General features: G+C 34.1%; 1 protein-coding gene and 1 non-coding gene across 3 annotated transcripts in view; both read left to right on the forward strand.

Moving 5' to 3' along the window:
* The first annotated feature begins 1,179 nt into the window (after positions 1-1,179).
* Positions 1,180-1,299, forward strand: LOC116275571. Its single transcript, XR_004184688.1, has one exon. It is a non-coding gene; the product is annotated as a small nucleolar RNA SNORA24 (small nucleolar RNA).
* A 3,523-nt stretch (positions 1,300-4,822) lies between these two features.
* MANEA (mannosidase endo-alpha) overlaps positions 4,823-27,468 on the forward strand; it is a 30,181-nt gene continuing 7,535 nt past the window's right edge. Inside the window, exons 1-3 of one of the 2 annotated variants that reach the window (XM_003897925.5) lie at positions 4,823-4,969; positions 12,203-12,784; positions 23,593-23,702. In XM_003897925.5, coding sequence (XP_003897974.1) covers positions 12,241-12,784; positions 23,593-23,702 — 654 coding nt within the window. In that variant the 5' untranslated portion in view covers positions 4,823-4,969; positions 12,203-12,240. The remainder of the gene's footprint in view (positions 4,970-12,202; positions 12,785-23,592; positions 23,703-27,468) is intronic. The other variant, XM_021937622.2, reaches the window with a different exon arrangement.

Consider the following 27,468-nt stretch of genomic DNA (forward strand, 5'->3'; position numbering starts at 1 on the left):
AACACAAGATATGATCAAAAGAACAGAACAATTTAGTTAATTAAGAAATGATTGCTGTTTCATATTACTCCCTATAAATGTATAGGGATTAAAAGAATAAAATAATCAGTAAGTATAAAATAAACTTTATATGGACAGTGAAGCATACTGTGATGGATAATTGGACTATTTGGGGATTTATTTTATTTTGTTACTACTTAGAATCTAAAGATCCTTCAGGTTTTTGGAAGAATAATATATTGTGTGTTTTGTGCCCAATTTCCCATTAAATAAGCCAAAAGTTCTGGGCTCTACTTCAAGGAAGTTAAGGAGGAAAAGACATACAGCCTAGAGTATGCTAATCAAATGATCTCAATCCAAAATTTGAATCTTGAAGCAACAAGGTAGATAACACAGGCAGAGTTCAGAAGTCACTCATAGTGTGTCAGCAGCATTGAGTTCAGGGCAGCCCTGAAAGCAGCAGTGCCCTAATCTATACTGTTATATGAGGCTGTGTTTCCAATTTCCTAGCCCCTCTTGTTTCCTGCCCATTGCCATTACCTAATGTACTACCCTTCATCTTCATGCTAAATTCTGTAACTTTTTGCATAGTCTATTTGTTTTTAGGTTTGCCAGATTCAATTTCTATTGCTTACAAAATGTATCTCTGATTAATGTAAGTGGAGAGGATATGGACAGAAATTGATTTCTCATCTTCAGTGAGAGGAGTAATGAGCCAAGATATAAATGGCATATGGCTAGGAAATACTAATGAAACTTCTAGGACAGAGGAAAAATAGACATGAAATAATCAGGAGACAAACAATAGGGCCCACTGAAATAGAGGCAAGAAAAAGATGGTTGAAGGTGTAACTGTTTGCTTAGGTCTGGGAAATACAAAGAAGACTCTTCAATGCTGATGTCAAAAGATATGATTAATGGCTGCTGCTTTTCTAGTAGCAAGATAGGATTAACCTCAAGGATCTTGTGGGGTGGGGACTATGATTTTAATAAATGCCTATTAGAATAAACCAAAGGCTACTATTAGTTTATTGTGTTAGAATCCTTCCATACAAGAATTTGACAAAAAAGAAAAAAATGGATTTTTTTTTTTTTTTTTTTTTCATTCTTCCTTCTTTGGATCATTTTTGTCTTTGGACTCTCAGTGACTGATTACTCCTGATGCAACACACTTAAAATGTCTATTTATGTCAGCTGTGGCAGTCTCCCTTCCTAGCCATGGAAGAGCATATTCTTGTTTATTGGCAAAGCTGTCACCATTTAATTGGTATCAGATTCTGACTTGCACAAGTAACATTATTCACTGTTAAAAACCTGGAGGGTGCCGGATTATTGGGCAAACTTTTCTAAACCGTTGTTCAAATGTTTCTAGGAAGCTGAGCTGAACACATTACAATGGAAGATGGAAGTATAAGACTATCAAGAAATCCAAAGTGGTAACGGGCGAAGTCTATTCAGCATCCGGCAATGGATTTATCTTAGTTGGGGAAACGGGTGTTCCGAATAATGTTCTGGAAGTTATCAGGATACCTATTTTCAATATAGGACTGAATTTTTTAAAGTAATATTTAAGGTGGTCCTTGATAATTAAATAAAATGCTTAATTCATGTGGCTAAAAAAAAAAATTCCTATTTACGATACAAATGAATTTATATGCAGCTCTTTTTCCTTTCAAGAAACCATCTATTAGATGAATGGCATATTCTTCTGGTGCTGTATTTTTAATTTAAAAAATACATAAATATGGGCTCATATAAAAAAAAAAGCACTACAGAGAGTAAAAAAGAAAATTCTTCATTCCCCTGCCCTTACATCACTATAGGTAACAATGCATATATCCTTCCAGATATTTTTATATATCATACATGAACATATATATTTAAAATTTATATTAATATAACATGAACTTCTCTTGTAAGTAATAACATACTAATCACTTGCTCATTTATCTTGGAGACCTTTCCCATCAGTGCTTATTAATTAACTAAATTCTATATTGTTTACATTCAGAAAATTATTGAACTAATTAAAAATAAATGTATACACGAGAGATAAAAAAATTGGATGTGGCAGCTATTATGGCCATCCCATATTTGAAAATAAAATCAAGATTCAGAATGCAAAAACATTATATATGTGATAATTGTAACAAAACATGTTTGCTTACTTTCCAGTGATGTCAAGTAAAAAAAAAAAAAATCTACATAAAAACACTGTGAAAAAAGTGATGTGAAAGAAAAAAAGAATATTAACAACATTATTACTATCATTGCCACCTCAACATTCCCTGACAATAGCAGGGGATAGGTAGAGCAGTCAGAGTTACAAGATGGGGCACTAGCAGCAATTCTAATCCAGTTTATAAACACCATTGTGCAATGAATCTGACAGATACAGAGGGTGATGCAATGAGAATCTACTTGCCCTAATTTATTTACACTGGCAGTCATAAAGTACCCGGTTTTTAAGCAAGTGAGCATGCACTAACATATTTATAAAATAAAATTCTCTCCCTCTCATTTGACATCAGAAAATGTATTAATCATTCCCATAAATATATTAGAATAGGGAACAATGATTATCTCAATGGGTGCAGGAAAAGCATTTAATCTATTAAGCTGTCACTCATGGTTAAAAACAAAAGCAAACAATAAAACATTATGAACTGTAAACTGAACACTTAATAATCCTGATAAAGTATTTACCAAAAACCCACAGCAAACATTGTTATCATTATAAAATGTTAGCAGTATCGCAGTAAAGAGATGAATGGGACAAGAATGCCATTACTACTTCCATTAAACATTGCACTGGATGCTCTGTTAAATAGAAGAAAAAACTGAATAAGTGGTTTAAAAAGAGAGAAAGAAGGAAACCATTATTCTTACTTACAAATGATATGATTAGCTATATAGGTCATCCAAAGATGTAACAAGGAAATAAAGCAAGCAATCAAAAAAATTCAGCAAAGCTTCTGAATTTTTCTGGAGATGGTACCAATATATTGAAATTGATGCTCTTTTAATACAATGTGACTGAACAATTAGCAAATAGAGTTTAAAGACAGAGATCTCTAATTTTAGTAATAAAACTAGGAGGCAATATAATGAAAGATATTCAATAAATTACAAAGCACAGTAGCACATAAAGTATCTGAATAAAATAAATATACCATGTTCATAGATAAGACATGTCACTAAAATAATCTTTAAATTCAATTCTTAAGTTGAATAAAATGCCCAATTAAAATCCAATTTTTAAAAATGGATCTTGGCTGGCTCATCCTAAAATTCAAATGAAAGAGTAAAGAGCCAAGTATAGTTAAAGCAATTTTAGAGAAGAATCATCAGGAGGAGGGGCTTGCAAAATGTTTTAATACATAGAGTTGAGTGCATGGGTGTTCATTGTTATTATTTGTCCTTTTCTGTGTCTAAAATTGTTACAATTAAACTTTTAAACTTGTAGAAGAAAGAATAGTTTCTGCTCTTATATTGGGAAGAATCTTGTAAGCAAGAAAGCAAAAAGCACAAAATTAAAATGTAAAATATTATTAAATTCAAAAAGCTGTATACTGAAGTACGTAACTTACAAGAGAGAATTAAACTAGAAAAACTAAATATTATCTACAAAATAATTTTCAAAAGCAAGCAATTAAAAAAAATGAGACAAAATTAAGAACAGGCTTTAAAAAAAGGGCAAATGCAAATTAAAAGAGCAATCAGATGCTCTTGCCAGCAAAAACTTAAAAGTCTAACAATAGCAGGACAACGATGTGTCAGTCTAGTTAATGGGAAACGGACTTGTATATAGACGAATCTCAAAACCTCTCAAAATCTAAATGGGTAGTGAAAAAAGGGGAAAAATGAAGAATGATTCACATATAAAATATAAAACCAGGAAAAAAGTATTTTTAGGGAATCGTACATATGTAACCGAATTTTCAGAAAGGCAACGGAATAAGCAATATAAAAATCATCCTAACGGTGAACGGAAGGAAGGAGATGCTTTCAGAGAGGCCTTTCTAGAAGGCTTCAAAAATACTGGCATTTTTTTCCTTAAGCTCTGTAGTGGGTACCTGGGCATTTTTCATTCTTCTTCTTTAAGATATGCACATGAGATATACTTGTATGTATATTTCCCAATTAAAATTGGCGTAAAGAGTATTTTTAAGGAGAGCCTTTATGAAACTGTTCACATCAGCAAGTTCTAGCTTGAATAAGGATTTCCTGTTACTATGCAAGCAAATAAAAGATAGCATTTTCTTGTTTTCTGAAGCGAATGTAAGATGGAAATCTTCAGTTGTAATCCTGTTTCAAAAGTTCCTGTTCTTTACATCTGACTTATCGTCAATTATTTCTAGTATTTCAGTACAGATGTGACTTTATAGAATACATTCGCAAATTAAAAACGCCATCTGCATCTGCCTACCTTGGGCTTCCAAGTAAAGTTCTGTTTTTTAAAAGATCAAAACAGTTCCTCAACTTAGAAAGTTCGAAAACCAGTATACTCGGGGTACAAGCAACTTGTGAATGTTTCACATAAAAACAAACAAAAATGTGTCCTCTGTAATACAGTTAGAGCCTCCCAGCTGAGCCTCAGAAGACCGTTTCTAAGGGCAGTGAGTTCTACTTGCAGAAATAGGACGGGAGTGCAGTCTGACTCCAATCTACACGTCTTTCCCCTCTTACAGAAAGCCCCGAAACGCAGTCCTCTCTTTCTTCCGCACCGCTCCTGCCCTAGGCCTCTTAGACCCGCGACTGGAGGCTCCGGGAGACCCCCCGAGCCCCGCCCGCTCCGTGACCCCGCCCCTGCCCGTCCCGCCCCTGAAAGCTCCCGGAACGCTCTGCGCGCGCCTTCGGGGAGGAAGGGCTGCCTGGGCCCGCGGCGCGGCGGCAGTCTGCTCTCTGTTCAGGGGTCTCAACCTCTGCTCTGGCCGAGACCCCGCAGGAAGCGGATTACCCGACGCTGGTGAGTAGCTGCACGATTCGGACCCCATAGAGGCGGCGGCGGTGGCGGCAGAGGGCACGAGGTCCACCGCGGGCGCCTGCGCGCTCGCCCGCCAACCAATCTGGTGGCGGCTTTCCTCCTGGCGTCCTTTGACCCGGCGCCCCTCTGGCAGGTAGCTGGTGGCGCCGAGCGGCGAGTCTGTACCCCCAGACCCCCCATTAACCTGAGCTGTCACTCTTACGCCTGTATTAGTCTGCATTAGTTCTACTGCCTTATACACTGCTTTATCCCCACCCCACCGGCCTCGTCGCCGCCTCCTCTTTGAAACGGAACCTCCTGTCGCCTCGGTTTTTCCTCGTCCCCCAGACAAGTTGGAGATTTCGGGACGGATGAAAGCCTTTTTCAGCACCTTCTCCTTGTTCCCCAAGACTGCCTCTGAGCCTTGAGCCGACCGGGAGAGTGGAAGGACCGAGGCCTGCTGGGCTCATGGTGCAGCGGAAAGGTTGCTGTCGCCTGTCTCAGCGCCTCTGGGCATCGGGAGGAGACCGCCGGATGGCGAGGCCGCTGGAGATGGTTTTTCAATTCACCTGTTAACGTGTTTGGCACTGTCATCTTAGACTCTTACCCTTTGCTAAGTCTGGGGATGCAACAATGCTGGATTAGTGTTTTTGGTGTTCCTTTTTCCAAAGAAGCAACTAGAAGTACAGGCAATTGTAACTGGTTTTGTTGTTGCAAGACCCTACGGATAAGTGTTAAACATGAAAATGTGGAAGTGCTATAAAACAACAAGGGGGGGATAATGTTGATTATGAACTTGAAAATAAGAAAAATGGGACTGAAATAGGCTCTTCAAGTTAAAGTATTGGGGCAGTAGTTTGAAAAAATATATAAAGTAAAACCTAGATGTTGGTGATACTGTGTCACGTTGTTTGCAAATCACTTTCATGACAATACATCTATTTCAGGTGTATCACACCTGAAAAAAGCAGGAGTGCTGTGAATTTGTGGATTTCCAGGCTCAATGCAAAAAAACACCCCCCAAAACAAAAAATCACAACAATGAAAACACCATTTCCAGAACTGTTGCTGTTATTTGTGTGATGAATAGTGAATGTATGATCAGAAAATAGAATAAGGTGTCTTTAGTTTTAAGTTTGGGCTACAGTTTATGGAGTAGGTAACAGTTAATCATTGTTTATTAAGTACATAATCCTTAATTGAAAACATAACCATATAGCAGCAGCTTTCATCTTATGTCACAAAAATAACTGTGGTGTATCCTCTAAATTTGATTTGTCTAATACCTTGAAGGAAGGCAGAATAGCATAGACAAGAATTTGAGTTCTTGAGCCGGACTTGATCTGCTCCTTGCTGGGTGATTAGCCTTAGATTGGTTGCTTGGCCATTTGCTGACCCACAGATTTTTGAAAAAGTTACCAACTGCTCAGTTTCATCATCTGTAAAATAAAGTTAAAAGAAATTCTACTTCATAGGTTGTTGTGCAGGTTAGAAAGGAAGGATGAATCTAAACCTAACTGAATTTCTGTTAACCAGAGGGTACAAGTGTTTACAATAAAACTGACCTGGGCAAGAATTGATTTTGAAACTGATTTTGAAAGTTCCAGATGTGTCTTCTACTATTGAGTTATATTTATCTCCGGTGGCTTCATACAAAATAAAATTAGAAGAAAACAATATATATTTTTTAAAAAGCACCAAAAATCTGTGTGATTTAATTTAGTTAATAATAATTAAAAGGGGCAGTCTTTTTGGATTTTCTGAGTTGCATGATAAAAGCAAATAATTTTTGAAGTAGTAATTCATACCACCCTGCTTCTGAATCTCTTGGGATCTCTTAGCTAGCTGGATATGTCCAATAATTTTTTATTAGACATCACTAAGCTTTAAGTCAGCATTTCAAAGAATTAAAAGCACAAAACTCAAAAAATAGAAGCGATAGGTTCAAAAGAACCTATTGTGTGTGAGTAATGTAAACAGCCTTTTGAGGAGAAAACAAATTTTCAGTAGCCAATAGTTTGAGTAGGTCCCTGCTTTGGAAACATATCTGCAATTAACTTGTAATTTTTTTTCTATGGTGACTTATAAAACTTTTCATTTATTGAAGCTAAATTAGTTCCTCCATCCCTTTCGTGCAAGATCAGACATTTTAGGCATCTCAAGGGTCATTGTGGTTTTGCAGTGTTGAAGATGATTTTTTTCATTAAATTGGATTTTTAAAATTATTGGATCTTTATGATTCTTTATAATATGTTCAGTATACACTGTAAACTTATCAAGTGTGTATACGGTCAGTAGTCTATATATACACAGTCTATATATACCTATATATACACACACATATATACATATATACACACACATATATATATACTGCCAAAATACCAATGAAACACTAAAGAGCCAGAAATTAACTTTATTTAAGCTGAACACTTAACACTATGTGAAAGATATGTTATACTCTACTAGAATGTGAAGATAAAGACTCTATTTCTGAAACTTAAGGAGCAATCTAGTAGGGAATATAAATATAAATGCACAGCATGATATAATACATAAGAAATGACAATTTAAAAAGTAAATACTGTTAACAATGAAATATATGAGGAGTAAGAACTTTCCACTGTGGAATCAGGAGAGGTATCAAGAAGAGGCAGCATTTTAACGTTGGCTTGAAGGTGACTGGTATTTCAATAGTTGGTCATATAGAGAATAGGCACTTAGAATAAAATGTGTTCTATTTTAATTGCTTCCCAGACACCCATCTTTAATCATCATCATAAACAATTGCTCATATTTATTTAGTCTTATACTAAGCCACATGATTCTGAGAGTTTTACAATATTAACTAATTTCATCCTTACAAAAATCCCATGAGTGAAGTAATAGCTCATTTTATAGGTGAGGAAAGGAACTCAGAAAGATCAGGTCAGTTTTGTAGGTCAGATAACTAAAACATGGCATAGCTGGCATTTGAACTCAGGCATTTGAACTACAGAGCTCATATTTTAAATCTCAGTGCCCATCTGTGTTTATTTAGGCTGAGATGACTTAATTGAGATATGGAGGTTGAGCCAGAGCCAGTAGATACCTTTTAAAATTGAGCTTGTGTGTCATCTATAATGATGTGATGCACACATTTTAATTGAATGAATGAAGTAATGTAAAATGAGAAGACAGAGGGATCAGCTTAAGAAATTACATTTATGGGGGAGAGAGGGAGAGAGAAAAAAAAAACAGCTTCCATAAATGGACATTTTGTGCTTTGTATTCATGTGTAGATCTAGAAAATGAACCTAAGACATTTTTTTAAATTTCCTTTTTTTCCTATATTTCTTCACTTTTCATTTATTTATAAATTCATTAGTGTTTACTCTTTGATAAAACATTACTGTTTCAAATTGTCTTGCATGATTCACAGAACAGTTTTATCAGTAGGCAAAACATATACCCTCTTTTTTAAGAAAAGGCTAAATGACTTGCCCAGGATCACACAGCTAAGCGTGACTGATTTGAATTTACATCTTCAGATTTATTATGTATCTTGATCTTTCATGCATCTTGCCATTTAGCTGAAGCAACATTTCAAAAATCAATGCCTTATTAATTTCTAAATCTGTTACTTATTTCTCCTGTCTCTGTAACTCTTCCAACATTCATTACCATTGTTTTTTTCCTTATAGAATACCTATCCAGACCTTTTCTTTAGGAAGTATTATGTTCTACTTTTAGAAAATAGTAAGAAAATCACTGTTTTATCACCCAGACATAACTATTTTACATGTTTATTTCCTTCTGTGTGTATCTTTAAGACAGTTGATATGATATTATGTATCATAATAGTTGATATGATATTACATCCAAAATAATATTTTTGCTTCATGTCTCATCAAAATTCTCCCTTTAAGCAAAGGGGGAAATATTTGTTGTGATGTCAATAATTTGAAAATTTCAGACAACAAATTACAATGGCATGCCAAAATGGTTGTATCATCCTTTTACACCTGTTAGTGCAACAGGACTGCCACAACTCACATGTAGAAGTTTCACTTCCTAGAGTCATGTAGTTGAGGGTTTGAAAGACCTTATGACTTAGCCCTTTCCAGAAATAAGCAGGTATGTTAACAGCTCACATGTTTCAGTTTACTGCTGGGATAAATAGCACAAACAATTTCTGTATACTTTTCCTGCATATTCACCAAATGGTAATATTTTACCACATTTGCTTACCATTATACACACACACACACACACACACACACACACACACACGCCCTTATTATATGTTGCATTGTATGTAAGCATACATTATATATAGTGTATGTATGTGGTGTGCATATATGTATGAATATATGTGTATTTATGTGTATGTGTGTATCCTTTCTTTAATATATTGTCTGATGCTTCCTCGTGATTAGATCTGGCTTAATTTTTTTTTTTTTTTTTTGAGATGGTGTCTTGCACTGTTGCCCAGGCTGGAATGCAGTGGCGCGATCTCTGCTCACTGCCAGCTCTGCCTGGCCCGGCCTGGTGACTCATGCCTGTAATCCCAGCTCTTTGGGAGGCAGAGGCGGGCGGATCACGAGGTCAGGAGATTGAGACCATCCTGGCTAACACCGTGAAACCCCGTCTCTACTAAAAAAAATACAAAAAAATTAGCCGGACGTGGTGGCTGATGCTTGTAGTTCTAGCTACTCAGGAGGCTGAGGCAGGATCTGGATTAATTTTTAACAGGAATGTCACAGCAGTGATTCTGTGTTTTTCTCAGTACAGCTTCTCTGCAGACTAATGGTCATATTTATTAAAAATTGCCTGATAAAGTCAATTTTGATCATTAGTTTTAATTGGTGTTTTGGTAGGTTTTCCACTGTCATTATGTCCTCATTTGTAATTAATTAGATACTTTCTGGAGGAACGTTTTACCAGTATGTATATAGTTATTAAAAGAAAATCTCCAGACTTGTCTACCTCTTCCTTTACTGAAAGTTCATTTACATAGCTTTTTATTAGAGAGGGAAGGAACTGATGTGATGGAATGCAGGGATGTGGAAGAGTTAGGATACCAGGTAAAGTATCAGAAAAGATGTAGTAATTAATATTGTTTCCCAAGAGTTTTATGAATTTAAATAACATTTAATTACGTATATATAATCATATATATATAATATGCGAATATATGACGTGTCCACATATAACAAAATGCATAATATGTAAATACATGTATACATACATGCATGTGTACACATACACATACGCATGTTTATGTAGCTGCATGCCTTGATATATATGCATGGTATATGTATCGTATATATAGTATACATATATACACATATATAATGTATATATGTACACACACCATATTTGCTTAAAGTTTGAAACAGACAAAATACAATTAACTTTAGTCAGATATGCTTGTGTGGTGGGAAAACTATAAAGAAAGAAGAGGTGTAATGGAAAACACAAAAGTCAAGCAGTTGCCCTTAGGCAGGGAGAAGGGCAGGACTGGTGATTCACAGGGAACACAAGAAGTAGAAAAGAGCTTTTAAGCTGGCAGATTTCTTTTTGAATGTTTATTTTATATGTCTTAAACTAGACATATGTCCTAAGCTAGACGTATGTCTTTTATACTATTCTTTTATATTGTTCTTTATATTATTCACTATTCACAGTTAAACAGGATTGACCTTAAGATTTTAGCTGTTAAAGAAATGCACTTGGTTACTTTAGTGTTTCTTAAATACACGTAGAATAGAAGCAGCAGTTTGTAGGAAGTTTCACTTGTCTGTCTTTTCTATTGGAGTTAGTCTATTCTAACTTAATTCTCAAGAATAACAGCACCATGATGTATCATAGAACTCATATTTTATAAAGCAATCAGTGTCAGCATTGTGCCAAATACCTTTCTAATAAGAAATTTGTATATAAAAAGACTTGAATACTTCATTCGTATGATGTATATGTACCTATATACATATACTCATACATAAATACACACACACAGCAATAGTGTCTTTTCTTAATTAGCCAAGAAGCACTGCATTAATATATGTCCATAAACATACTTACTAAAACAAAAACACATATAGTACCATTTCAGAAGTTATAAATTACTTTTTATAACCTCTGTTCAGTAAGATTTGCAGAGTCATAAATTAATTTTGTTTTTGGAGACGTTTTCTTGCTCTGTCACACAGGCTGGAGTGTGGTGGCACAATCATGGCTCACTGCAGCCTTGACTTCCTGGGCTCAAGCAATCCACCCCTCTCAGGCTCATGAGTAGCTGGGGAACTACAGGCACACATAGCCATGCCCAGCCAATTTTTAAAAAAACTCTGTAGGGATCAAGTCTCCCTGTGGTTGTCCAGGCTGGTCTCGAACTCCTGAATTCAAGTAATTCTCCTGCCTCAGCCTCCCAAAGTGCTGGGATTACAGGCATGAGCCATCATGCCCAGCCTGCTGAATTTTTTTTTTTTAAATTGGGAATATCTTACTTGTGATTATTCTTTTTTTCTCTACTGTCATTTAAAAATTTTTGTCCGATTCTATTTCACTTCAAAATGTTATTCCAAATTTGTAATTTTTCCCTTTTATGAAATTGTTCTTAGTTAAAAAATTTTTGGAAAATCTGTTTAATGACTGGGATTTTTATATACTCGTATTTCCTTTTTATTAACTGTGATTTGTAAATTTTACACTTAGATTTAGAAAATTTTAGTTCAGGCGAGGGGTGTGGTGACTCATACCTGTAATCCCAGTAATGTGGGAGGCTCAGACAGGAGGATTGCTTGAGCCCAAGAGTTCAAGACCAGCCTGGTCAACATAGACCTTGTCTCTACAATAAATAAATAAATGATTTTTAAAAATAAAATTTTAGTTCATACACATAGAATGTTCCCTTCCTACATTCAGTATACATATAATCTGTTCAAGTAATGAAAAACATATTTTAATTTCATAAATAAAAATTCCTAAAGGTTCGTCTGACTCAGTGTAATTGGCATGTACATGGTGATATATCCAAATGAATATTGCCATTTATTCTAGCCATAGACCCTTACTGTAGACATTTATACATGATGGTATAATTAATATCTTACTTCACTTTCTTAATTTCACCAATATATGATGAAATCAGTATTAATCAACGTAATGAAATTTATGGATTTTAGTTTTCATGTTGAATACATTGGAAAATAATGTTGATAACACTAATTATCTTTTTTTAATAAATTGCAGCAAAACACTTACTATTTTGGAGTTTAAAGTATGTCATCATGGCAAAGTTTCGGAGAAGGACTTGCATCATTTTGGCACTTTTTATTCTATTTATTTTCTCTCTGATGATGGGTTTAAAAATGCTGAGACCAAATACAGCTACTTTTGGAGCTCCTTTTGGACTTGACCTTCTTCCAGAACTTCATCAACGAACTATTCATTTGGGAAAAAGTTTTGATTTCCGAAAGAGTGACAGAATCAACAGTGAAACAAATACCAAGAATTTAAAAAGTGTTGAAATCACTATGAAACCTTCCAAAGCCCCTGAACTTAACTTGGAAGAACTACCACCTCTGAATAATTATCTACATGTATTTTATTACAGTTGGTATGGAAATCCACAATTCGATGGTAAATATATACATTGGAATCATCCAGTGTTGGAGCACTGGGACCCTAGAATAGCCAAGAATTATCCACAAGGGAGACACAACCCTCCAGATGACATTGGCTCCAGCTTTTATCCTGAATTGGGAAGTTACAGTTCTCGGGATCCTTCTGTTATAGAAACTCACATGAGACAAATGCGCTCAGCTTCAATTGGTAATTATTCTGTATATATATGTGTGTGTTTGTGTCTGCATATAGGCATATAAATAATTTTTTGTGTAACTTTAAATTACTAGTCAATTTTCACATTATTATTAATTATATTGTTAAGCTCATACCTCCAAATTAAACTGTATGTGTGATTTTAAACATCCAGGAAACCACCTTTTAACATTGCCCTTAGTGTATATTGTTTAATTTTTAAATTTTGGAGCATTTCTGGATATATTGTTGATTTCTAATTTAATTCACTTTCTCAATTTTATTAAATTATGATTTTCATAAAATACAATGAATTTCCCACTTTAAGTTTACAGCTTATTGGTATTACTCAAAAGTATATACCTGTTTGAATACCACCCCAATCAAGAGGTAAAATATTTCTATAGCCCGAAACGTTTCATCATAATTCCTTTATGCAGGCCCACCTTCTCCCCTACCGCTGAAAACTGTATACATATCAGCTGGATCTAATTTCTATCAGATCTGATTTCTATCAGACCTGATTTCTATCACTGGAAAATAGTTGTGAGTGTTCTATTACTTTGTGAAAATAGAATCATTCAGCATTTATATGTATGTCTTTTGCTCAGCACAATATTTTGAAATGTACTTAACTATATCAATAGCTTCATCATTTTTATTGACGAGAAATATTCTATTATTTGGTTTTGGCAAATTTGCTTTTATATTCACCTGTTCATAGGTGTTTGGGCTGTTTCAAATTTTAGGCATGTAGCACGTAATTCGGTCTTGCTTTTCTGTTTCTTAAAGTTATTCTGACAGTCTTTTCTTTCTTAATGTCTGTTTATTTCATTTATGTTTAATGTAATAATGACATGATTTTAAATCTGCCATTTTTCTGTTTATTTTCCATTTGTTCCACATGTCTGTGTTTCTTCCCTCTTTTTCTTCTCTTACATTACATATGCGTATTATTCTATTTTATATTTTCTTCTGGCTTATTTTATTCATTTGTTTTATTTATTTTATCACTGTACCTTTTTACAATACGCCCCTTTAACTTAACTGATTCTTATTGTTGTTCCCACCTCTTTTCACCTTTCTCTTCCATTTCCTTCTGGCACTCCAATTACATATATTTAGATAGAGTCATATTGTCTCACAGGTGAATTATAGAAAAAATATAACTTGGTGCCTGAAAATTCTTCAGTTTGTTAATATGGTCTTTGTAAAACCTTCCAGTTTCAGTTTCATTTATCTTTTTAGTGCCCCTACCAGTAGAGCTAGAAGAAGAAATTGGGTATTCTTACATTTTTCTAGCTCTACATAAACGGATGAATTCACCATGGAGCTGATATGTATTTAGAGAAACACAAGAATCTTTGATGAACAAAACACTGTAGAATTCTATGAATCTATATCAGATATGTGCAAGATGAGTTGTCTTCCTTCTATGGACTTTTTTCAAGTATTTATAAAATTTAACTTTATAGTATACTTAGAGCTTTAGTTTCTATGTTCTATATGTATTATAACATAAAATAGGCTAGGTCAGTTAAGACAGCATTGACTTGTGTGTGGTCAATATGTATATGTGTGTGTCTGTCTCTATTTACTAATTTGCTTTTGGGAGGAGAATCTTTTCAAATGATTTTTTTTCTATTTTTTACAAAAAAGTTGTATCACATTTAAGTCTTTTTTTTTTTTTTTTTTTTGAGACGGAGTCTCGCTCTGTTGCCCAGGCTGGAGTGCAGTGGCGCGATCTCGGCTCACTGCAAGCTCCGCCTCCCGGATTTACGCCATTCTCCTGCCTCAGCCTCCTGAGTAGCTGGGACTACAGGCGCCCGCCACCTCGCCCGGCTAGTTTTTCGTATTTTTTAGTAGAGACAGGGTTTCACTGTGTTAGCCAGGATAGTCTCGATCTCCTGACCCCGTGATCCGCCTATCTCGGCCTCCCAAAGTGCTGGGATTACAGGCTTGAGCCACCGCGCCTGGTCAATTATTATTTCAAGACTGTCTTGATATGGCTAAAAACTATGCTAGATTGACAGAGACAATGGTTGTTCTTTAAAGTTTTAATTTTCCTTTGCAATTTGAATAGTGTACAATGAGGGTTTTTTCCCCTCCATTATAAATACAACTATTATGTTAATACATATTTGTGATACATAAACATATATAAATAATATTTATAGTAAATATAAATTTTAGATGTAAATAATATATGTGTTACACTACGTTTGGTATAGTTTGTGATCAGTAAGAAAAGTTTCAATTAACATTTTTGTGCCTATCTCATATTTATAAAGACAGTTTTCCCTGTATAGTATTTTACTATTGTATCATATATATGAACATTAATTATTTCTAAACATTGACAGTCATACAGTCATTTCGATTTTAAATGTTGACAGCTTCACTACTGATGTAAATATTTTACTTTTTGATGGATTTTCTCCTAGACAAAATAAAAAAACCTTGATAATAAAAGTGACATAATCCATTCGCAAATAAATAAATAATTTCTTAATGAGTTAAATATTGAATTATACTCATTGTTACCAGGCAGAAAAATTTGACTGTTGGAATACTGACTCAAAACCCTACTTTAATCCATGGAGCTGGCATGCTGACTCTGGCATTCTTGGAATCGAATAAGATAGTAAATGAAGGCGATTTAAATTGTTGTATGATTGACTGTGCTTTGACTACATATTTAACATTCATATTTTTCCTTTGATATAATGGCCTTCTTTTTATCTTAAATTGAATTGATGTGTGAAGTAATTATACTGTTGTATCACAGAGTACAAGTTGGTTCATTTTCTGCTTTTACAATTAGAAGTGTGGTGTGCATAAATCCTAATGGCTCAACCCTTCATTGAAAAGAATGATAAAATTAAAATGAACTATTAATGTTATGTTTAAAATCCAATTATTCTATATAATGTTTTAGATATATTACAATAGCCTATGATAGATTTGTATCCTTTTCAAGTCTTTTAAGTAAAATATTACATATCATGGATACTATCCTCTTGTATTGCTATATTACAACTCTAAAAGTACCAGATGAATGCCTTCTTATTTTTATACAGTTTACTAAAACCTTAGTAGATGAGTCAGAAAATGGCCCCCAAGATGTTCACATCCTAATTCCCACAATCTGTGAATATATTATTTTATGTGGCAAAAGGGAATTAGGGTTGCAGATGCAAAAGGTTGCTAATCATCTGAACTTGAGATGGCATTATCCTTCATTATTTGGGTACAGCTAATCTAGTCACATAAGTCCTTATAAATAAAAGAAGAAGAGGGAAAAGAGAGTCAGAGGGATGCACTGAGAGACTTGATCCCCTGTTGCTATCTTTGAAGATGGAACAAGAAGTTCATGAGCCAAGGAATGTGGTAGCCTCTACAAGCTTGAATGGCAAGGAAAGGGATTCTTTCCTAGAGCCTCCAGAAAGGAACGTCATCCAGTCCAATACCTGGCCTTATCTTGCATATTAAGACCCATGTCAACACTCCTGACATGCAGAGCTGTAAGATAATAAATTTACATTGTTTTAAGCAACTAAATTTGTGAGAATGTGTTATGGCAAAATAGAGAACTACTACATTAGCAAAACATAATATACTCTATGACTTTAAAATTATCTTCCCCTTGTTTCAGTTTAGCACTAAATATTTATTGACTTTGCATGATGTTCCAAGCTTGTGCTAGATTCTAGGGACATAAAGATGAGCAAGTTACATTCCCCAGGTGTTCCTTTGTTTTCATCATTGTTGCTTTAAAAACGGTAGATGGATTTCAACATTAGAATATTTCCTGAAAGTATGACATACTTGTTTTAGTAAAGTTACAATTCTTGTTTCTGCATCTCCTGCCTTAAAAATTTTGTACATAAAAGTAGAAGTCACAATGAGATGAATTAGATGCATAAAGTTTAAATGTACATAATAATGTCTAATATGTCATAAATAATAACTATTTGCATTAAGTTTAAAATTTATATTTATAACTGTAGAGTGGTGATATTCCATAAAGCTTTCATATTGCTATAAATGCCCAACCTTTGGTTTCATTGATTTTCTCTGGAAAAGCATGTGTATTCTGCTGTTGTTGAATGAAGTATGTTATAAGTGTGAGTTGGTTCAAGTTCTTCCTAGTATTACTCAGGTCTCTATCCTTGAAGATTTTCTTTCTACTTGTTCTATTAATTACTGGTAAATGAATATTGAAGAGTCCAAGCAAATTTGTGAATATATCTATTTCTGTCTTCAGATCTGTCAGTTTTTTCTTCATATGTTGTGAAGATCTTTTGTTAGGTGCATTAAACATTTAGGATTGTTATGATTTTTGGATAATTGAGTACTTTCTTACTCTGTAATATTCCCATTTATTTCTGGTAATATTATTTGTTCTGAAGGCTACTTTGACATTAATATAACTGTTTAGTTTTCCTTGATCAGTATTTGCTGGGTATATCTTTTTCCATTCTTTTATTTTAACTTATCTATGTCTTTATACTTAAAGTGGTTTTCTTGTACATCGCATATGGTTGGGTCCTCATTTTTTGATACAATATGAAAATTATATTTTTAAATGGGTGTCATTAGACTATTTGTACTTAATATGATTATTAATATGATTGGATTGATTAAATCTACCATCTTGTTGACAGCTTCATGTTTCATTCTGTTTCCTTTTTTTCTTTTTCATTTTCTTTTCCATTAATTGAACAATTTTTATGATTATATTTAGTCTATAGTATTTACTTATTATGTATAACTTTTTTCTTTTTTGTCATTAACTCAGAATTTTCCAAATATATCTTTGTATAATCACAGTCTACTTGCAAATGATATGTACTTCAAGTGTAATGTAAGATCTTCACCACTGATATTCCCTATGTTTCCCTCCCATACTTTGCTATTGTCATAATTCGATCACATAAGAAATGATATTTTACTATCGTTGCTGTAGACCAGAAGTTGGCAAACATTTTCTGTAAAGGACTACCTAATATATTTTTTTGATTTTGTGAGTCCCTCACTCTCTGTCTTTGCAGCCACTCAGCTCTATCCTTATAGTGTGAAAATGGTTATAAGCAATAGATAGACAAATACATAGATGAATTGGCTTGTCAAAGGCAAGATCTGGCTCATGGGTCATAGTTTGCTGATCACTCTTTTCAATAATCAGTTGTTTTTCATAGTTATTAAAAGTAAGAATGTTTTTTACATTTATTCCATTTCCAGTGTTCCCCATCCATATTTTAATGTAGGTCCAAGTGTATGTCTAGTATCATATTGTTTCTCTCTTAAAAATTTCTTGTATCTTGTTTTACTGGTCTCCTTGCAATGAATACTTTAAAATTTTGTTTGTAGCCTTTATTTTGAAAGATGTTTCATCAGCTGTGCAATTCTCAATGGGCAGGTTTTTGAGGATTGTTTTCTTTTGGAATTTTGAAAATTTACTCCATTTTTTTTTCTTCTGTCTTTTTCTTCTGTCTTTAATGGTTTCTGATGGGTACCCTGCCGTAATTTAAAAAAACTTTTTATATCCTCATTTTCTTGGATGAATATGTTTTGTTGTTGTTGTTTTCTGGCTGCATTTAATTTTTTTCTTCTTTTTCCTTTTTATATTTTGGTTTTTAGCAGTCTAAACATGATATGGTTAGTTGTTACTCCTGTTGTTTTTTGGTATTTATCCTTCTTGGTGTTCTCTGAATTTTTTAATCTGTTGCTTTGTGTCTTTTATTAATTTTGGTAAATTCTTAGTGATTATTATTATTTTTTGAGACGCAGTCCCACCCTGTCACCCAGGCTGGAGTGCAGTGGCGCGCAGCTCGCTGTCACTGCAACCTCCGCCTCCTGAGTTCAAGCCATTCTTTTGCCTCACCCTCCCAAGAAGCTGGGGCTACAGACACGCTCCACCACGTGTAGCCAATTTTTGTACTTTTCGTAGAGACAAGGTTTCACCATGTTGGCCAGGATGGTGTCTATCTCCTGACCTCGTGATCCACGTGCCTCGGCCTCCCAAAGTGCTGGAATTATAGGCGTGAGCCACCATGTCCAGCCTGGTTATTTTTTCAAATAAACTGTCTACTTCTGGGTTTCCAATTACATGTATACTAGAACTTTGATATTTATCTCACAACTGTAAAATGCCTTGTTCTATTCTTTTCCCCAGTCTTTTTTCTCATTATGGTAATTTGGATAAGGTAATTTCTTTTGACTTGCCTTGAAGTTTCCTGATTGTCTTCTCACGTCTGTTAATGAGCCTATTAAAGGCATTAATTCATCTTTTTAAATAGTTTTTCATTCCTGGCATTTCTGTTTTATTTGTTCTTATAGTTCCCATGTTTCTGCTGAAATTTCTTGCCAGATCTTGTGTGTTAGCTACTTTTCCCATTAGATCTTTTAAGTTAGTCATTACAGTAATTTTAAATTCTCTCTCTGATGATTCCAATATCTGTCTCATATGTGAGACTGGTTCTATTGATTGCTTTGTCTGTTGGCAGTGAATTGTTTTTCTTGCTTTTTTTCTGTACCTTGTAATATTTTGTTAAAAGTGTGTCACCCTGAGTAAGATAATGAAAATTGTGTTATGTCTAGAAATGAGCTTTCCTTTTTTTCTCTTAAAGCTTTAGTTTGAAAGAATGTTTGAGATGTTCAAAAGAGGCTCTAAGTTTCCTATGAACACATAACAAGTTTTCTGGGGCTCAAGGTATCCAAATTTATCATTATACTGTCTTCTTGTTATTAAATGTTATTTATAATCACTTTTTAGGTCTTTTACTGTGCGTGATGCATTCTCTCATTTGTGCTTTTTAAAACAGACCTTATCCTCCATTTTACAGATGTGGAAACTTAAGTAAAATAACTTACCTAAAGATACACATTTATCAAATAACAGAATAAGGACTCGATTCTCTAGGCCTATCTGATTTTTATACCCTATATTCTTAACTTTTATCTGATTTGAATACATCACTTTACTAACAACAACAAAAAAATTAACTATCAATTATATTGAAGGTCCTATAATAAGTGACATGGAAGGATGACATAAGCAACATGACATGAGTTTTTGCATTTAGGTTGCTCGTATTTCAAGAATAGACTTCAAAGAGCATCCTAGAGTTTGCTAAGCAATTAGGATGACAGAGATACCGAGTAGTAGATTTTACTTATAAGTGATACTCAGTTGGCTTATTTTACAGACATTTCTCTGGTTACTATCAAGGATTCACTGCCATTGTAAATTCCCAACACTCCTCAGAAGTAAGACAATCACTGGCGTGGTTCCCAGGCTAGTATTTATTCAGTGTCAGTCCAAAAGACACTGTATAATGATTAATTGAACTGTGGATCACAGTATAGGGATAGAGTTAGATATCTGGAAGTCATAATTGATGGAATAAAGAAGCTGAAACATAACAACATTATAAGAGAGAAGAAAGAACATTCTTCCAAAGCCATAGAGAATACTTACAAAGAGGATAAAAGAGGAAGAGAAATTACTAGACCAAGAATGGGGTGGTTAATTAGAAGAATCAGAATAATATGGCAGTGCTGTCCAGTAGAATTTTCTGTGATGATGAAAATGTTCTCTATCTGTGCTGCCTAAAACAGTAGATATATACTCATATGTGGCTATTGAACACTTGAAATGTAGCTAGTTGAGTGTGCAAGAAAACTTAATTCTTTTAAATTTTAATGTATATGGTAGATATGGGTATTATTTTGGACAGCATAGGACTAGAATGTAATCAAGCTTGAGGAAGAGAGTAAAGAAGTGGTGGAATGGAGATAATAGTCTTAAAACGGATAAGATTGGCTGGGCGCAGTGGCTCACGGCTGTAATCCCAACACTTTGGGAGGCCGAGGCGGGAGGATCACAAGATCAGGAGATCGAGACCATCCTAGCCAACATGGTGAAACCCCACCTCTACTAAAAATACAAAAATTAGCCTTGTGTGGCGGTGGGCACCTGTAATCCCAGAGGAGGGATTCTATCTGTGATCGATAGAATGAGGCAGGAGAATCACTTGAACCTGGGAGGCGGAGGTTGCAGTGAGCTGAGATTGCGCCACTGCACTCCAGCCTGGCAACAGAGCAAGATTCCGTCTCAAAAAAAAAAAAAAAAAAAAAAGATGCTAAAGCTCATGTGTGTGTACATGTGTATGTGTGTGCTAGGAGAGGGGTATAGTTGAAGAGGGAGGGAAAAATGTGAGGAGGAAAACAGAGAACATTGTAGTTTAAGGAACCAATATTTATCGAATACTGTAGTCTAGTTAATGGAATTCTATGTGTGTACTTAAAATATATCCTGAAAGGTAGGAATTATCTGTGTTTTGATGGTGAGGCCACAGAAGCAAGAAGTTAACTTGCCCTTAGTTCATGTAGCTGGTAAGTGGTGAGATATTTGAATACATGTTCAAAGCCCATGCATATTCTGCTAAACTGCCCTGCCTCTCACAAAAAGAAATCAGAGTAGTAAATGAATTAGGAAAAGGACAAAAGTCACAATTTTTCAAGATAAGTGCTTTTTGTCTTTTCTCTTTTAAACTATGAAGGTAATTTTTAGAAGTGTGTGTAATGGCAATATCTGAAGTTGTTGCATGTTGTTGCTGTTGTCTTGTTTCTGCTGATTCTTGTGCATGGTGTTTTATTCTTTGTGTTCTTAATTATCTTTGATTGTATACTATTTATTGTTCTTTAAAAAAAAACTTTTTGTAAGTAATTTGAGGCCCAGGAAGAAGATGCCTTCCTCCAGAAAGGATTTTCTTTTGCTTCTGCCTGGTGACTGTTTAGAATACCATTTCTGGGTTACCTTAAATTAGGTCTAAAGCTAGAGGACTGTACAAGCACTGTGAACCTGCAGTTTAATTCGCTGTTTTTGAGAGTTGGTTTACTTCTACCAATTTTGCTTGGGGCAAACAGACCTCGTTGCTCACTTATCTTTCTGTTTTCACATTTCCCCTTCAATTTGGCCAGGAAATTTCTTACTCTCTTCAGCTCTTTGACTCTAAGACATTTTCTCCCCATGGTTTATATAATAATAATGGTTATTTTCATGGAGAGTGCTTGGTCTACTATTAGACCAACTGTTATTTTAAACTAGTCCACTCAGGAATCTTGTTTTGTTTTTACTTTTATGGAAGAATGCTTTGCTTATAATTTTCAGATTCATGGCATAATCTTTCTGTTGTTTAATGTTTATTTTTTTTCTCTTTTATTTTTTGCATAAAATAATTTTTCGGTAGGTCCCATGTTTAGAAAACTTTTGTTGTCATTCTTATTTTCATTGGTGATACTCTTCTTACAAGCTGGGCTAGTAATCTTACAAGATTATAAGTGATTGCTTATAAAATGTTGTATTAATTGTCTCCAGACACTTTTCTCACCAGCATTCCTCTCTAGGATATGCCTTCCTCTGGCTAGCCAGTTTCCCTCAAGCCTCATATGTTACAGGTTATTTTTTCTATCTTTTATTCTAGTTGCCATTCTTATTTTCAGAGTGGATAGGGGACATAAGGATTATTTTTCCATTAACTTTGATTTTGTTGTCCTAATGGGACTTACTTATTTGTACATGGCATGGCTAGCACAAAACTTAGGTCTTAAAATTTATTTCTCTGGCAGTTTCTTACCTTCAATTTCTTAATTTCCTCATGCTTCTCTTTTGGTACTATTGTTATTTACTTCCCTGCCTTAAAGAGTCTGTTGATTTATCTAGAAATTTGTGCCATCTTTCTGATGACTGTCCATTTCTTTGTATATATAATGAGGCTTTGAATTAATTGATCTTAAATATTATGTCTCCGGTTAGTGATTTCCATGTAATTTATGCTTCCAACACATAATTTATAAGTTCAAAAATAAGTAGGCAGGCACTACAGAGAGGAAGAGTAATTATTTTACTATGTTAAAATCTTCTGTTAAAAGGTATTGATCTACACAAAAACAGCATATATATGTTTATGGCAGTTTTATTCATAATTGCCAAAAATTGGAAACAACCAAGATGTCCTTCATTAGGTGAATGTATAAACATACATACAATGACTTATTATGCAGCAGTAAAAAGAAATGAGCTGTCAAGTTATGAAAAGATATGAAGGAACCTAAAAATTCAAGTTGCTAAATGAATGAAGCCAATTCTAAAAAGCTACATACTTTATGATTCCAACTATATGACCTTCTGGAAAAGGCAAAATTATAGGCAGCAAAAAGCTTAGTTATTGCCAGGGGTGAGGGGGAGAGGGAACAGGGATGAATCAGTATAGCGCAGGAGGTTTATGGAGCTGGTAAAACTAGTTTGTCAGCTACTGTAATGGAGGACATATGGTATAATAGATTTGTCAAAACCTGTTGAACTGTACAACACAAAATGTGAGCACTGATGTAAACTATGGACTTCAGTTGATGAAAATCTTTCAATATTGGGTCATCAATTGTATTGGGTCAGCAAATGTACCACACCAATGAAAGATGTTAATAATAGGAAAAACCGTGTGGAGGGTAGGGGCAGGTAGGAGGAAGAGTATATGAGAACTCCATACTTTCTTTGCTATTTTTATGTAAACCTAAAACTCTAAAATGTAAAGTCTGTTCACTTTTACGAAAGCATGTTAATGCCTGATAAAGAGGTCATAAATATTGACAACGTGATCAAATAACCATATGTATTCTGAAGGAACTTAACAAAACCACCACGTGGAAATATGTTCTTTTATTGCCAATTATTTGGTACTTACTATGGCTTTTTAAGAATATCTGCACTCATGTTCTTGTCTTTTCCCTTTCTTTTCGGTCTTTTCTATTAGGTGTACTAGCCCTCTCTTGGTACCCACCTGATGTAAATGATGAAAATGGAGAACCTACTGATAACTTGGTACCCACTATTTTGGATAAAGCTCATAAATATAACCTGAAGGTATTTTATTTTCAAGCTAATACATAAGTTAATTCTTTTGGATAAGAGGATAGTAATAACAATTTTTGAAATAGTCATTTTAATTAAAAATGATAATGACTTAGAATCTCTTAAATACTCTATTTCATAAAGAAAATTTATATAATAGGAATTTCAATCTTATCTAAATTATATTTTAGAGATTCTTTACTATGTTTCTAATCATGTTTTATATTTATTTATATTATATATATATATTTATATTTATATATTTATAATAGGCCTACATTCAATCCTGGCTCAGCCACTTTGTAGCTTTATAATATGACTTGTCTCAGTTTCTTCATCTCTAAAATGGAAATAGCAACAAAACCTTCCTTACACACAGAGTGGTTATAAAGATTATATGAGATAATTCATGTAAAACATAGATTCCTGTCTGGCACAGAGTAAGCATTAAGTAAAAAAACTTAGTGCTTATTTAAATTATTTAAAGAAGGTAAAATATGATTATCTTAACAGATACTGAAAATTTTAGGAAAGAAAAATTCATGTTAATAAAGTCCTTAGTAACCAAAGTTCTTTAGCTTGATAACGGGTGTCTCTTAGTAGCGTATTTTAAACACTGTATCTGATGGAGAAAAAGTAGTGTCATGCTCAACCAAGATCAATACAAGATTACAATATTATTTAGTGCTGTTATGGAGACTCTAAACAAGCAGTTCGACTAAAAAATGCAAAAAGAAGAAATAGTTCTAAATAAAATATGTTTTTTTTCTTTGCAAATGACAAATACTTACAAAACCCCTGAAAACTGCCAAAAAACTATGAAAAATAATGAATTCAGTAAGGTGCCTGGAATGAAAACATGTACATTTCAGTAAGATTCCTCTATTACAGAACAAAATGGGAAAGTGTGCATTGAAAATAACATCAAATGTATATGCAAAGAAATCTTTAACATTTTATCAAAAGATATGGAAGACCTGCATAAATGACTTCCCATGACTTTGATGAGAAGATTCAAATTGCAGAAATAGCCATTCTCACATTTTTCTTTCTTTTAATAACTTTTGTAAACTTAATGCAATCCCAGTTAGAAATTCTGATGAGATTTTAAACACAGAATTTAACAAACTAATTTCAAAGTTTATAAACATGTTGGAATCAAGTAAGACTTAAAGTTTTTAATGAGGGGAAAAATTTGTCTTCTCAGATAATATATACTATAAATTGATAGAAATTAAAGAATATAACATTAGCCTCAGTTTGGGGAAAGAGATGGATACAGAATCTTGACACTTAATATGGAAATCTATTATGTAATTCAAAAAATCATTAAAAATCAGTTATTAAAAATATTCATGATCTTGCCCGCAGGAAACTGCTTTATTTTATTTTATTTTTTTATTTTTGGTATTATCTTCTCTGTTCTGTGTCCTTGGACATTTTTGTTTCATATCAGGTAACTCTTATTCTCTGCTTGCTCATGTTTCTTAGAGTTTTTCCTTCTTGTTCAATGTATTGTGTTTGAAAATCTTAATGAAAATGTCAGGGTGAGCACAGTGGCTCACACCTGTAATCACAGCACTTTGGGATGCCAAGGTAGGCGGATCTCTTGATGCCAGGAGTTCAAGACCAGCCTGGCCAACATGTTGAAACCCCATCTCTACTAAAATACAAAAAGTAGCTGGGCATGGTGGTGCACACCTGTAGTCCCAGCTACTACTCAGGAGACTGAGGCACGAGAATTGCTTGAACCTGGGAGGCAGAGATTGCAGTGAGCTGAGATTGGTGCCACTGTACTCCAGCCTGTACGACAGAGTGACAGTCTATCTCAAAAAAAGGATTTAGGGTCTTTTAACTAGAGACCACTTACCATTATCCTGAGTTCTCAGATTGCAACCACTCTTAAAATTTGCTGAACAGTTTTATTTGCTCTGTAACTTCTTGCAGTTATATTCTAATGGAAGACAATCTGGTTTGTCCGTTAGTGGTAATTGGGCCCTGTAAGATATGTTATGGACCACTGTTGAAATATTTCATTTCAAATAAAAATATGAAGCATTAATTTTGTCTTAATTTTCCTTTTGCAGCCTAGAGATTGAGTAGTTATTGGAGAATAGAAGTGGAACTCTAGGGAGTGAGAAAGAGCTAAATAGGCAAGCATTTTTTTATTCCTGTCCATAAAGCTGCTGCTTCTTTCTAATTTACTATCCTGAAACTGTTAAGACAGCATCTCTCAAATTAGCTGTCTAGCAAGAGCTGTCATCTGCTGTGTCCCTTGGTGCCTTTCAGTGAGTTCTTATTGACATTTGAAATCTGCAAATAGGCAAGCCTCCAGGTTCTGGCACCCAGGCGGAAGTTGGGTAAGTGATTGATTTATCTTCCACAAAACAAGTCCAAGAGCTGCTCCTCTGGCCCGACCCTGCCAAAATCCTGGAAGATGGGAGCTCAAGAAACTGGCTATTTTAGTACTTTCAGGAAATTTTTAAAGAGAAAATGAAATTGTTATGATATATGAAGATTGGTCGGCTTTTTCTCCTGTTTAAAGCATCTGTGTAGAGAAGGAGAGTGTGGCAAAGAGCTCGACCACTGATTGCCTATTTAATGTTGCCAACATACTTGATCTCTCTGTGCTACAGATTTTATATCTAATGATCAGAAAAACTTGGAACGCAATAGACTGATGTTTTCCAGAATTTTCAGAACAGTTTCTTGGCCTCATGTCTGGTGAGGAACTATGTATAGACAAAGAATAGACCTGGAATCATGAGGCTGGAGCTTGTTCCAACTGAGTAGCTCTGGAATCTTATATTAGTTCCTTGATCTTCTTGGCTTATCCCCTTCATTTGTACAATGACAATGAAACCATAAGATGGTTTTATTTATTAGATTTGTTTGTGATTTCGGTTGTTGTGGAACGGACATTTTTCCCAATTCAATAAAATGCAGTAAATCCTGTTTTTTTAAAGAATGGAAAACTTTCCCTTTTCTTGCTAATATAAGGAAATTTTAATGTTTAATGAATGACAATACTTTACTAGAATTATTTAATGTGCTAAGGCAATCCGATAGAAAAGATTAATGATGTTGTAGATTGCGTGCTGACAAATTGTAGCCTCCAGTGCACATAACTGACCACGTCTAAAACTTTAAGTGTAAAATGCATTCATTAGTAACATCTCTTTTTTTTTGCTAATCTTCAAAGCATGGAAATACTGTGCCCTTTTTTCACCATTTTGATTAATATTAATTAGCTTACCCTCCACCCCCAAAAAACCCTTCCATGTATCAGTTTTATTTTTAAAATATTCTAATGGTTTTAATGTTTTAATTCTCCTTTTTTATTGATGTCTTTCTCTAGTTTTTTTTTTTTTTTTTTTTTTTTTTTTACTCTTTCTACTTTTTGAGGTAAAAATAATTTTTATTTTTATTCTTTTTTGTTTAGGGATGGAGAATTTTTAGGGAATGAATTCATCTCACAGTTAAGCTTTTGTTATAGTTCATTCATTTTGATTATATAATGTTTTTACTAATATTAGTCATTAAATATTTTGTAATCGTAATTTTGATTTGTTAACTTCAAGAGTTATTTTAAGTAAGCACCTTTTAAATTATAAACAAACATGCAGGAAAAGGACATGATTGGCGCTTTATTTAGTTTTCATTATCTTTAACAAATGTGACTAGTTTTTTTTTTTGAAAGTGTAAGTAAGTGAAAGTAAAATTTAAATCTTGATTTTTCAAAGCGATTTAGTTTCTGTTCTTTTAAAGTATACTTGTC

This window comes from Papio anubis, chromosome 6, assembly GCF_008728515.1.
Source record: "Papio anubis isolate 15944 chromosome 6, Panubis1.0, whole genome shotgun sequence".
Taxonomy (NCBI): Eukaryota; Metazoa; Chordata; class Mammalia; order Primates; family Cercopithecidae; genus Papio; species Papio anubis.